The 13,562-nt window shown below is 51.5% G+C and overlaps 1 protein-coding gene across 3 annotated transcripts in view; it reads right to left on the bottom strand.

Annotated features, from left to right (window-relative positions):
* HNRNPL (heterogeneous nuclear ribonucleoprotein L) overlaps positions 1 to 13,562 on the bottom strand; it is a 24,255-nt gene continuing 10,693 nt past the window's right edge. The window contains exons 1-13 of one of the 3 annotated variants that reach the window (XM_006871449.1): positions 11,509 to 11,777; positions 9,381 to 9,499; positions 8,611 to 8,848; positions 8,433 to 8,518; positions 7,696 to 7,792; positions 7,535 to 7,607; positions 4,306 to 4,377; positions 3,914 to 4,194; positions 2,447 to 2,568; positions 1,928 to 2,129; positions 1,092 to 1,149; positions 901 to 996; positions 1 to 360 (exon numbers count right to left, since the gene is read on the bottom strand). In XM_006871449.1, the coding sequence (XP_006871511.1) occupies positions 302 to 360; positions 901 to 996; positions 1,092 to 1,149; positions 1,928 to 2,129; positions 2,447 to 2,568; positions 3,914 to 4,194; positions 4,306 to 4,377; positions 7,535 to 7,607; positions 7,696 to 7,792; positions 8,433 to 8,518; positions 8,611 to 8,848; positions 9,381 to 9,499; positions 11,509 to 11,772 (1,767 nt within the window). In that variant the 5' untranslated portion in view covers positions 11,773 to 11,777 and the 3' untranslated portion in view covers positions 1 to 301. Of the gene's footprint in view, positions 361 to 900; positions 997 to 1,091; positions 1,150 to 1,927; positions 2,130 to 2,446; positions 2,569 to 3,913; positions 4,378 to 7,534; positions 7,608 to 7,695; positions 7,793 to 8,432; positions 8,519 to 8,610; positions 8,849 to 9,380; positions 9,500 to 11,508; positions 11,778 to 13,562 lie in introns of those variants that run through there. The other 2 variants (XM_006871450.1, XM_006871448.1) reach the window with 2 other exon arrangements.

Genomic DNA, 13,562 nt, shown 5'->3' with positions numbered 1-13,562 from the left:
TGTTTATTTTCCAAACAATTTTATTGAAATGTGCCAAGAGTACATGGGCAGCACGAATGTATGAACAGGGGGGGAAATCACATGTACAGTAATTTTAAAAAGTGAAGGTTAATCTTGGGAGACATCTGTTCCCCTCCCCCTCCCCCCTCCAGACTTCCAGCATTTCCATAATGGTTAAGCCTCTACTACCCTAGTATTAAAAAAAGGAATACAAGAACTCTGCCAAAACCAAAACAAAACAAAAAACAGCATAAAGGAAAAATGTGTTCCTGCTCAGATGGGCCTCTTCCTGGGCACCTAATTAAGAGGCATGCTGAGCAGTGGAGAAACACAACTTCAGAGTATAAGGGTATGGCCCATCTGAAAAGGAGAGAGAGAAAACAGGTTTAATGGGGCCCTCCCTGTCTGGAAGCTTCCCTGACCCAGTTCCCATGAGGTCTAACTGGTCACTGCCAAATTTGAGACTTTTTAAAAAGAGGCCAAATGCAGCCACCATTTCTCCTCTTCCATAATCCCAAGGAGAATCCCACCGCTAGCTCCTCAGCTGGCCCAGGGTAACCAGCTTGAGCAACTACTGGAGTCCCTGTCAGCCTCTATGACACGATGCCACCAGGGGTTTTACTGGCAGCTTCTGACGCTAAGAGAATGCCAGGTCCCTGGAGGACAAGCCAGAGCAACTCCCAAGCAGGCAAAGTGGGTAGCAACTGACAGTCAGGCTGGCTCTCCTACGGGGACAATCAAGTTGGGTCTCCTGGAGACCGGCCCCCTCCTGCCTGCCTACATCAGCGACACTGAGGAAATCTCTGGGGCCCTGTCTCAATGGCAGGAAGGGCCTGTTGGGGCCTGAAGCCAGTCAGCCATTAGCCACAAGAGAGGCCTGCAGGACACACAGATACTCACTTGGGTTTTTCATCTGGTAATGGTTCAGGAAGCCCAGCGTCTCCAGGGCATCGCTCTTGGATTCCCACTCCAGCAGCCCGGAGGAGCTGCGCTCACCTGGTAGGGAAGCAAGGGGAGACAGAGGCTGCAGGCTGAGCAGAGCAGGATGCAGAGCAGGAATGTGGAGACCAAGGTGGGCAGCTTATACTCACTTTTGCCTGAGAACACTTTCACAGAAGAGGGCCGCTTCACTCCCAGCTCATCACAGATCTGGCAAAGCACAGAGACCCAACTCAGACACATATGAGCAGTACACCAGGTGTACAGACCTGTGTCCCACATGAAGGTGTGTTTGAGTTTTTCTAGAAAATCTTTTACACAGAAGCACAAAGTTTAAAAATGCCCATTCTCAAAAAACTGCTCAGGACTGAGCAACAACTATGCTATGTGCCAGTGTCCAGTGTTCTCAGCTCTTTGCTGAATACTGGCACTTAGTCAATGGAGCCCTGACGGCACTCCGGGGTGAGACCACACTGCTAAGTGCAAGGTGGGCAATTCACACCACCAGCTACACCTTAAGTGAAGATGAAACTTTGTGTTCTTGTGAAGACGTACAGTCTCAAACCCTACAGTGTGGCTGAGTCAGAATCGATGACAGTGGGTTTATTTGTTAACACCAAGTCAATGTTTACTGAACAGCAAAGCCAGGTCCAAAGTCCAACTCTCCGAATCAGATTTCCTCCTCACTCCCAGCTGTCCCAGTTCGCTCTGACCACACACCTTTGATGCTACCTAGCTAGGCTACCTGGGGACTGACAAGGTGGGTGTTGAGATTGGAATCAGATCACCCAGTCTGTCAGAGATTTTCCCAGTTAGCTGAAGCCTAGCATCATTCTTGCCTTGTCTAGATTAAACAAGATCCTGGTCCCTGCTGTGAGCCCAATACCCAATCATAGGCACGCAATCATTGTGGAAGGACTAAATAAATGACCTATTCAGATGGCTGTGGTGAGGGACCAATTGCCTGAGGACCTTCCCTGGCACCTACCTCAAAGAAGTTCTCCTCAGTCACCTCCAGAGGGGCATTGAAGAAATGTAGCACATTACTAGGGTGCTGGATGCGGTTTTTGGCTGCCTGCTCCGGGGTGGAGAATCGATTGTTCCTTGAGCCATTGAAGTCTTTGTAACTGCAGGACCCGTCCTCTAGCCCATATGACTGACCGGGCATGATGGCTGGTTGCTTGGAGACGCTGTCAAGAGGGACAAAAAAAGATCACTTTTTCAGAACCACAAGTTATTAACATAACCCAAGCTGGAGCCTCATACAGGTATGGGGCGACGATGGCTGGCTGAGTGCCTATGTGACAGCGCTGGTGCCCTAGGGGAACATTGCTCAACAGCTGAGATGAGGCAGACCCACTTTCTCCCACAACTACCTTTAGAGGAACACCCAGTCTCCCACTGTGCCCACCGCTGGGCTGTGTCCAGAGTGTCTTGGCTCCTTTTTTCTTCTCTGCCCTCAGTCCCTCTCTAACTCTCCTCTACTTGGGGAGTCCAGGGTACTCACCAGACATTCAACTTCTGCCCAAACATGAAGTTGTTGTTGAGGTGAGTGATTGCCCGGTCCACAGCATAGCCATCAGCCATTTCTACCATGGCAGCCCCCGGCTTGCTTTTCATGAATTTCACCTTGGAAGAAAGGCCAACAGCAGCCAGTTAGCATCCTGCCAAGCTGCCAGGGGTCCTTTTCCTTCTAAATTAGAAGGATGTGTCATTGCTCTGTGGGAGACAGACCAGGCTTTCTGCTTCCAGTAAGATTTAAAACCTCAGTCTATGAGCTGGAACTCAATAGTACTTAAAGGTGCTGTTCTGGACAGTTTCTCCTCATACATGAACGAAAACTTTGGAAGGTATAGCAACACCCTAATCAGCCTACAAAGTAGGCAGACCCACGAGTGGACCACTTGATAAATGAGGTCCAGCAGCTTACTATGGAAAAATCCTACCCCAGCTATTCTCATCAATGTTGACAAGTGCCTATCTACAGGAGATCATCAGAATGTGACGTATTTGTATTTCTTGAGAATGCAAGCCAGGAGCGGCAATCAACCGTTTCTGGGGTGCAGATAGGCTTGATGTAAGCCTCAACCACCTGGTCTCAGGTGGCAGGCACCAGCCCGCACCAAACATCCCAGAGGGAAGGCAGAATCGATGCCAGTTCGTTGAGATTTTCTGCAGAAAATCCCTTCATACTGATTTTTACTTTTAATGGGTCAGTCTTTGTTTTTTTAGGTTACGTAACAGCAATGTAAGTGCACCTACTCCTCAAAGGAGTCATGGTGTGTGCTGTAGGTAAAGTATTGGACTGTTAACCACAAGGTTTGTGGTTCAAACCACCCCCGCTCTGCCCAGGGCCGCTCTCAGAAATCCTAGTGTCCTTTGAATAGGATGCCTGAGCACACAACACTCCTCCTCAGTGAATCCTGGTGTGGTACTGTAGGTCAGTGGTGGTTCAAATCAACCAGCCACTCCTCAGAAACATCATACAGGGCCGCCAGAAGTCGGAACCACTCGACGGTACTTAATAATAATCTCATTTATGGACATGCTGTTCACATAACCCGGCTCCACAGAGCAGGCTAGGATATGAAAACTGATGACCACACCAGGTCATAACATAGAGAATACTGACATTACACATTGCCAAACCACCAAGATTCATGACCCAGGTAAACTGACATGTAACCTTAACCATCACAGCTAGTGTTAATTTCTTGCCTTGCACCGCAGCACTTTGCTAATGCCAGATGTATAATAGCTTCGTAAAACTCAAAATGTTGTGTAGTAAGATCTCTAAATGAGGTCTAAGTATTTTTATGTGATAGTCCTGGTTTCTGAAAGACATTTATAAGCACCCCTCCCCTTCAACAGTGAGGACAAGCATAATCCCATCTGCAACTGTAGGTAGGAGTTATTGAGGTATCCCTTCCCAGGTAGGTCTACAATGAAGGTGGTGGACCTAGCAGGAGCTCACCTTCTCCACATTGCCATATAAGCAGAAGACATTGAAGACTCGATCACAGTTCATCTTGGATTGATCCAAGCCATAGACCATGAGCACAGGGCTGTCAGCGTGGGGGCCATACTCGGGTGGTGGGGGAGGGGGTGGGGGGTGCCCATATTGAGGGCCATAGCGGCTGGGGCCCCGGCGGTGACCCCCCACTGGTGGGCCCATCCGTCTCCCTTCGTAGTGAGGTGGGGGAGGCCCGTAGCCCTCATCATGATAGTGGCTGTGGTACCCACCGTGGGGCCCTCCTGGGGGATGGGAAGGAAAGAGAGGGAGGACGGGTGAGAATTTTCGAGGCGTTCGGCGGGCAGGGGCACATGAGCCACGGGAGTCCACGGAGGGGAACCCCCTGCCCTCACCATATTCTGCGGGGTGGTCTCCCAGGAGTGGGGGCTGTCTCTGGCGTTTATTAGGGTTGCTGCCAGGATCACCTGTAGACAGAGAAAACAGTTAGAACCCATTCTGGAAGAGTGTGTGTCTATCCCTCCCTAACTAGACAGGCTAGTCTCCCAAACTCCTCAGCTCTCCTGAACCTTACAGCAAACTCTACTTCCCCTCCCCTTCATGTATCTCTACATCTATGTGAGCATGAAGCCCAAGCTTCTAGGCAGGTTTTCTCTTCCTCGCCCATACCCAAGTGGCTAACTCCTCCTTCTATGAAGGATGAGGCCAGGCCTGGTTCTGTACTCCCTAGCCTGCCCTGGCTCTGGTGAGAAGCCCAGCTCTCACATCCTCTGGGGAACTTACAGCTACATAAATCTGCCAGATGATGGAGCCAAGAAAAGTCTTTTAATATACCTCCCAACAAGGGACAACAGGGGCGTAACCCAGGGGAGACAGAGAGAACTTGGCCCCCAACTCAAGGTTCCAGTAGGTGCTTTCTAGACCTCTTCCTTCTCAATCCTAGTGCGTCACCTTCCCACCCAGGCCCATCCAACCAGAGAAGAGGAGACTGTAAGAGCCAACAAGCAGAGCAACATCAAGAATCAATTCAAACAAGCAATCATATACAAGGCATTGACATTCTCAGACCCAGACAATGGCGCAGATCCCCACCGCCTGACCCCAGCTGCAGTTCAGAACTGCTATCAGTAATCGAGCGCTTAAGTGCAGGCACTGTTGGAAGCGCTTTACAGACATCACAGCTTGTTGAAGTCCTCACAACAACCCTATGAGGTAGGTACTATTGCAGCCCCATTTTACAAATACGAAAACTGACCAGGTGGTGGCTGAGTCAGGATTTGAACCCAGGTCTGGCTGACTCCAAAGCTGGAGCCATTTGAGACCACTGCCCTTTCCTGCCACCCAGCCAGGTTGGTTTCAACCACCAATCATTACAAAGATGGAAAAGGGCTACTTACAGCAGAAGTACAGAGTACAATGTCCATTTGTCACAAAAAAACAAATCTGTATTTTCTCTTACCATTGGACGCTTCAACAGTGAGTTAGCACAGTTCTGAAAGATGGCGTCCCATCAAACATACACTGCGACCCTGCATCACATGGTTTTACAGTCATAAATACAAATTACGGTACACATCCGCTACAATTTTTTTTTCTTAATTGTTTTTAAAAGTCAATGCTTTGATTAAATCAAAATTGGCTCACAGATGTTCTGTCCTCAGAAGATACCAGAAAATGGACAATAAAGGGGTATGAGGTGGGGAGTGTCCCTCCGTGGTGTGCTCAGTGCGGTGCTTCTGGCTGTGTAGCGCTCCGTGTGCATGTCTCCTGGGTATGGAGTGTGCCACTGGCCCCACTATGCCCGCGCTTTTGGCCTTGGGAGCAGCCCGGTTCCCCGCCAGCAGGTAACTGTGTGCCTCTGAGCTGTTTGGCTGTCTGGTTTTAGGTCTGTTTTGATTTTTTTTTTTTTTTGCTGTTGTGGTTTTAGATTTTTTTGGTTTGTTTCTGATCTCCAGTTGGTGCAGATTATGTTGGCAGTTGGTGACTGCAGAAAAATAAAAAGCATCGAAACAGAACAGAAAAAAAAAGAAGGCCCTCCCCAAACCAAAGGACGTAAAAACAAAAACCAAAAACACCCATATGGCGAGGAATGGAGAGAGGATCCTACAGTCTTGGAGGCCCATGGAATCTATGCCGTCTATGAAACGTCCTCCGCAAAGAGCACCGCTGGCTGGCTGGGAGAGCTGTTCTCTGTGTTTCCTACTTCTGTGTACATTCTCGGGTTCAAGTTTGCTTGGATTTTGACTTTTTTTTTTTTTTTTAATGTTTAGTAAAAAAAGCAGTGTCTGCTGCCATGTTGCGTCTCTTTCTCTCTTTGTCTCTGTCTGCCTCTGTCTCTGTGCTTGGAGCTGTTCCTTGGAGCGCGGTGTGGTGTTCTTGATGTAGTGAGCTCAAGTCTGCAGCTGTTTCTGGGGACGTGGAAGTTGCGTGTTCTGTTCTCTCCCAGAAGAGCTAGTGGTTTTCTACCCTGTGTGTTGGTGAGCAATGTGCAGAGGCAGAGCCGCTGAAGTGTGGTTCCTGAGGGGGTGGCGAAGCTCCGCCCTCACTCCAGGTTACCTCATCGGCCCCCCAGCCTTGGGGCAGCCGTAGCTGAGAGGCATCAAACCAATGCACAGCCAGCCCCTGCCACTAGCCCCTGCCGATCTGCACATCTTCTACTTATGTTCCTTGGAGAAGAAATGGTTGGTTGCCATGTTTGTTAGCAGTCATGTAATGCCATTGCCCGCTCTGGTACATTCGATCACCAATTTGCCTCTGAACTCTGGAAGGGGCTGCCGAGCCCACTGTACAAGTTGGGTCCGGGGAAGAATCTAGCCCACCCTGCCCACTGCTTCCCAGGTGCAAGAGTGAGCAAGACAGGCCTGCCTAGGAAGCAGGGCCTCTGGCCGCCCAGGGCCTGTGAGATGTCAGCAACCAGCCTCCTCCTCCCTCAGCCCATGGCCTAGTCGGACGGATCAGACCAAGTCAGACAGAGATGGATGTCTTGCTGAGGGGGTGTCGCTGTTTGTCAAAGGCAATCCTCCACCTCTCCCTCCTATCAAAGGCAAGTCAGACTTGAAAGACTCTAGGAAGGGGGTTGTCCATTAGGGCCCTCTGCACAGCTGTTGAGGGCCCTCTGCCAGTGAGGTAGTCGTGTCCACCCTTGCTCCAATCCAGTGTCTCACCTTCACAAGGTTAACTTGCTCAAAACCTTTGCTGAAAAAGCCTGGGAGTCCTCTTTACGTCCCCAATCTGTTACCCCACATTCAGACCCTCAACAGTGAAGAGCAAGGGGACCCAGGAGAGCATGGAGGGTCAGGGACCCTACCCAGGCTCCTAGAAGGACAGCAGCAGAATCCACTTGGGAGCTGCTACGGATTTTTAAGCCATCATCCTGCCCTGTCCTTACGTCTACTCTACTCCCCACCCCATCCAACCCTCTGCCCCTCAGCTACATTAAAGGGTCTCAAGAAGAAGCTACAAAGTCATTCACACCACACCCCCACTGGAGTGTGTTTTTCCAAGCTCTGTCCCCCAGGCCCTGCCGTGTCCACAGGGAATCCAAAGGCATTACGTAACCCTGAGCCCAGATCTATGAGTGAAGGCAAGGTGGGAGTGTTTAGAACAAAGTGACCGCCGGATTACCTTGTCCACTGAGGTTGGGGTTTGTATAATCCCATGTATCCTGGTCATTCTTGAACACATTCAGGCGTGTAGGCTGCAGGGATGAGAAGACCACACTTGAGCTGAGCCGTGCCCCCGGTTTATGCAGACATTGGCCAGGGACAACCCTTGTCCACACCTACCTTCGCATACTCGATCTTCAGAGTGCAACAGCCAGAGTAGATGTCAGCCCCATTGAGGGAGGCCTTGGCCCGCTGGGCACTCTGTACAGAGTCAAATGTGCATCTAGTTAAGGCAAGTCCTGTCACGGGAGCACTGTGACTGGCTTCCAGTGATCCCCAAGTGGGACACATACACAAGATGACCACCGGAGACTGTGTGGAAACTGGGGTCAGTTTACTCCCCACAGTCATTAGTTTCTGCCCAGCGCCTTCATGACCTGCATTCCCACTCCTGACATCAGGCAGCTTCTGGCATTTGACAAGATGACCTCCCTGTCTTAAGTCCAGCACTGACTGCCCGCTGCGCTAAGCCTAGCTTAACCCCACCCACTGCCCAGAATGGCCTATGTCCTCCCAATGCTTAGATCCAACTTCCTGCCCCTCACCAGCTGTAGCCCTCCTCAGCTCCTTCCCACCCCACCTCAGGCCCATCTTCCTCTCACCGCAAAAAAAAACCCTCCCGTCCCTTCATGGAAACAGGGCATTGTCTCCTGAGAAACATTCCAAGGAGCCATTTTTAGGTTTCTTCCCTCTCATCCTTTGCATTTTCCCACTCAGTACCCTACTGTTTTATTAGCCATCTTCCCACCAGCCTGTGGGCTGTGAAGGCACCTGGCAAGCAATCAGTAGATACATACAGAAAAACAATGGATCCTTGCCTTTAACCCCAAAAATATCCAATTCCCAGCAAAGGATATTCCACCATGGCCTGAACTCCATTCTTCCGGAAAATAACAATTCTCTGGACAGGGCCACAAGGGTTACAGATAGTGTAAAGAACATCCTATAAAAGCCAAGAGAAAAGCAAGATAAATGGACACTGGCATGTCAGTGTGTCCTAGGGACAGAGAGAGAGGACCACCGTGAGGTACGCACCGTGGTAATGGAGTAGATAGGATTCAGGATGGTAAAGAGAAGCACACTGTTAACACTCCGGGAGTCATCCGAGTCCCCGGGGCGGGAGATCTTCTGGCTGGTAGAGTAATTGACAAAAGCTGGGTGACCAGCAATGTAGATTTGGTTGTCGGCTGCGTAGTTCACTGCGTTGCAAGCCCCCAGCACATCTTCAAACTCGACCAGCGCCTGTCTCTTTTTAGGCATTACCACCACATAGCTGCCAGAGAAAACACAGAATTTAATTCTCTACAGGGGATGAATGCAAGAGAAGAGCAGTGCCCGCCAAGTAACTGCGAACTGACTTCCCATGGCCTCTGGACATCTCTGTAGCCGGTCATGGTTTCCTGAACTGAAAGCCTCAAGTAGCACAAAAGGTAAAGAAGTGTAGTTTACTTAACACCTCTGCTGGAAAGCTTTCCAGACCTTGTCCCAACTACAGTAATTTTGCAGACGCCACCACTTCTCCTATCAGACAGCTAAGCATTCTGGGTAAGCAACTGACTAGGAGTCTAGAGCAGCTGTTTACCACTACGTTCCCAATACCTAACATGTGCCAAATATTCGAGCTGACTGTAAGAATACAGACTCAAAGCAGAGGAGAAAGCAAATGAGCTTTCCTGACCCAAAGTACAATGACCAGCCCCAAGAGTTGAGGAGCTCTAGAGACCTAGGACCTAGCCAATGACAGATAAGAACACCAGGGAGCTAACTTCTCTGGAGAACCAACCCTTGACCTCTAAGCCCAATACCTGATGGGTCCAAACTCCTGTAAGGCCTCCACAAGGTCGGCTTCCACCACTCCATCAATCAGGCCCCTGATGTGGACAACTGGAGAGGCAGGGGTTTTATGTGGGTCATCGTAATTCTCCTGAAAGAAAACGAGCAGAAGCAAGACTTCATTTTCTGATCTCTGTGCTGTTGGGTGACACCAAGGAAAAACACTTGGGCAGTAATTCAAGCCAACCACCACAAAAGCATTCTGGGACAGCAGATCTGAACCTGGGTAGGTAGCCACTTTGCCCACTGGCTCTTGCCGTAGCTCCCGAGGAAGGCAGAAGAGAGCACCAGTAAAGCCCAAATCTCTACATTAACCCCAGGGGACTGTCTCTCTCTTCTCAATCAAGGAAATGTGGGGAAAGAGAGTGGCTTAAAGAGGGAACACCACTAGCAGAAAGGGCTCAGCAAACAGTTGTTGGCTACAGGATGAATCAGGGCCTCCTCTTGGCAGCTACCCCAGCTTCTCTGCCTTGTCTCTGGTTGAACAAGCTGCTATCAGCGCCACCTGGCCAAGCATCACTGCACCCCACCACACTCCCCCAGTAAAACCGCATGTGTCCCAGAAGCTGTGGCAGCCAGTTAATCTCCAGCAAGATCTGCTCTAATAAAGGAGACCCAACTAAGGACCAGTCCTGGGGTGGCGCTGTGGTTTACTGCGGTAGACTGCAAAGCCCTTTGAACTACAAGATCGGTGGGGTTCAAGCTCACCAGCCGCTCCTTGGAAACCCTACACAGGGTCGCTATGGGCTGGAATCCACTAGAAGGCACTTAACAATAACAACAACTACGGACCAAAAGGGTGAGGTAGGTCTTTTCAGAGGAACACTGACCCTCAACACTAAGAATCCTGAATGTTCCCTTTCCAGGGGAAGTTATCTTCTCACCCACACAGAACCTCCGGGAATCAGCAGAAAAGTAACTTTTTCTGCCACCTCTCCTGGGCTCCTGTTTCAGGTGGAAACTCCACAAACCACAGGAAGCCATCCCACCTGGCTCAGAAGTCTGGAGTTCCACAGATCTGTGTTCTAATCCCATTCCAGCCCATCCTATCACAGATCTTAATTACCTCATCTGTCTTTACTGGTTTCCTCTCACATGAATTAACAATCTTATAACCCATCTAAACGAATGGTTTTATGAATTCAATCAAATATCTTTACAAGGTATGTAACAAAACCTGGAGCAAATTCTGAAAAATAGTAAACTCTGTGACTCGCTAGAAAACCATGGAAAACCTCGAAGTAACTGGGCGGGAGAAGGTTAAGAACTTGTGGGAGAGATGATCTCGACAAACACCCACCACCTAGGAGTAACAAATAGGTGGTCTCTAAAGAGTAGAACAGGCTGAATGCCCTAATAAATATCTTGATTTACCAAACCCAGTTTCTTAACATGAGGGGGAGCCTGCCTTAGGGAGGGTCCCTGCATTCCCTAAAATTGTAAGCAAACTTGGGATGGCTCCCAAAGCTTGACTCGATTCAAAACTCCAACGACCTCTTTTCACAAGCCCTTCCAGTTTTCGCAACTGGTAACATTGTTCCAATATAGGAGAATATTCTCAAAAACAATAACTTATTAACGGATTTGCTACAACAATAGTCAACTGTGACCAGGCAGAAGTCTCTCAGCTGAAGAGCTGACTAGGCCACCGCCCACCGGCTCCCGCTCCAGAGGCGCCCCGGCTCCCCCAACCGCCCACGAGGCAGGGCGGAAGAAATGCGCCTGCGCATTAAAGCCAGAGAAAATAATGCTAAAGAGGAGGGGAAAAAAAAAGCCCGACCGCGTGCCCGGCTCCCCTCACGCAAAAAATCGGCTGCGCCTGCGCAGTAAACCACCCGCAGCGCGAGCTGCCTCTTCCGGCCTGTCTCCCTCCCCCCACCCACCTCAGGTTACGCGCACGCGCAAGCGCCTGTCCTCGCGCAAACCCCCGCCGTTTGCCCAACGCCTGCCCCTCCCCCACCCAGTCAACGGCGCGAGGGCCTGAGCGCGTGCGCAAAAGATATTCTTTTCCCCCCCTTAAAAAAAAAAAAAAATACTCTCAAGGTGGGAAAATTTCCCTTCTTTCTCAATCATTCCCGGCAATCTGAATCCTAGTCTCACCCCTCCGCCGCCGCCCGCCGCCCCGGCTCCTCCACCGCCGCCACCACCGCCTCCGTGCTGGTCGCCGGCGTTGTCAGTCTTGAGCCGCTTAGGCGCCCGGCCGCCCTCACTGCCGCCGCCGTAATAGCGGCCACCGCCGCCTCCGCCGCCCGCAGCCGCCATCTTCACCATCGCTCCCGCCCGCCGCCGCTGCTCGTCCGGTTGCTGCCTCTGCTCCAGACGCCGCCGCCGCTTCTCCGCCCGGGGCAGCAGCCTCCGCGACATGGCGGCTCAGAACCCGCCTCCCCCCGCCTCTCATTGGGGGAGGGATACGCCCGTCACCCACCGCCCCCACCCGATAGGGGGAGCCACTGGTCCCGCCGCGGGGGGAGGGGAAGACTCCTTATGCCTCGGACACTTATTGGGTACGGCCCACGCCGTTCTGCAGCAGGATCCGCCCATATTCGTCTGCGACACTCCTTATAGGCGATAACTTTCTGCCAGTCATTTCACTGAACCCGCCGCCTTAAAATAATCTCGAATTTGATAGGTCGAATTCCTGGCACTAAAGCGCCTAAACCTGCCTTCCTAGGAACACCGGATGATACCGTATTACCCACCCTCTCACGGGGAAGCTCCGCCTCCTTCACACTATCATTGGCTTACTGTGTAATCCATCAAACCGAGTCCCTAGTCCTCAGTCCGCCCACAACTTTCCCGCGCCCACTCCGCTAGGAGACCAGGAAATCCCTCCCTCTTGCTTTTCTCCTAGGGTCAATGCGGGTGCCCACCTTCTGCATTTTAACTCGATTGGTCAGTGGAGCGTGGCACGCGTCCCTTCTCAGACGGTGGCACTAATGATGGTTGCTGATTGGGCGAAAAAGGGGAGCAATCACCTAGGTCTAGGAAAGGATCGCAGAAGTGAACGCTTGCGCGAACGTGGAGTCGGAGCTGCCCCCAGAGGTAGCGAAGGCCAATGGTACCCGCAGTGTTTTAAGTGCCTGCGACGTCCAGGGCCCGAAGGCTACCCAGCGCTGAGAGGCAACTCGCCATCATGATCATCCATTCCTCTTCCAACCGTCACAATGCCGGAGGAACTTTTCTGACGCAAATTTGATTCTTTTCCTCAGTTTAAAGCCATTCGCTGCTTCCAACTTTGTCGACCCTGTCTAGTTCACGAGAATCATTTCATCACGCCACTTCTACTAAATTCAGGCCCAATAATATTTTCCATTAGCTAGAGAGATCTTTAGGCATCTCTCGGTCTCTACTTGTGCAGTCCCTCCCACCTGGGACACTGATGTACTCCTCCATACAGAACTGAGGAGTGTGTGTGTGTGTGGGGGGAGTCCACATGACCTCAACCAGCGCAAATCACGATGACCTATGGTCCCATGTGACAGCCCTAACTAGTCTGGGTCGGGAGACAATCAGTTGGCGCTGCCTCGACCCAATAAGCCGGGTACAGCGCATAGAACAGCTCAAGACTCTGCGAAAGAGTCGTCAATGAGGTCTAAGGGTCTTGTCCAGGCCTTCCTTCCTCTGCGGCGAGATAGGGTTACCAGCCTGCCCTAAAGACTATGCCCTTCTTCAAGAGTCACTAGGGCCCAAGGAAGCAGAATAGCCTAAAACTGGGCGGCGCCAGGGCCCGCTGTGGGGGGCGGTGGATGGAAAGACTGGGGGACAGCGCACTTTGAGGAACCCTTCCGCTAGAGTGAAAGACAGCTCCTGAAATAAGAGGCCCTTGTGGAAACTAAATTTGAAGTGGGGACTATTGACGCTAACAAGGCGCGGCAGGCAGCGTGCTGTGTCGACTTAAGGAGACGTGAAAGTTATGGAGGCTCCTCGTCACCCAGGGAGAATCCGAAAACCAGAGCTAAGCACCCAGGAGGGGGCGGCGTGACGTCTTAGACACGTGATCCATGTGACGGGAGTAAAGTGGCGCCGGTCCCACTGCAGGGCGGGGTCGCGAGGTCCCGACGTCAGAGGAATGCGGTGGGGGGAGGGGCCCCTCCCCGCCCCCGCGCCCGGCCCGGACGCCCCTCGCGGCGACGCGCGCGGACGGAACCCGGCGG

Source organism: Chrysochloris asiatica, unplaced genomic scaffold, assembly GCF_000296735.1.
Source record: "Chrysochloris asiatica unplaced genomic scaffold, ChrAsi1.0 scaffold00168, whole genome shotgun sequence".
Taxonomy (NCBI): Eukaryota; Metazoa; Chordata; class Mammalia; order Afrosoricida; family Chrysochloridae; genus Chrysochloris; species Chrysochloris asiatica.
Note: the sequence above shows the minus strand (reverse complement) of the source record. Positions and strands in the feature narration are given on the sequence as shown.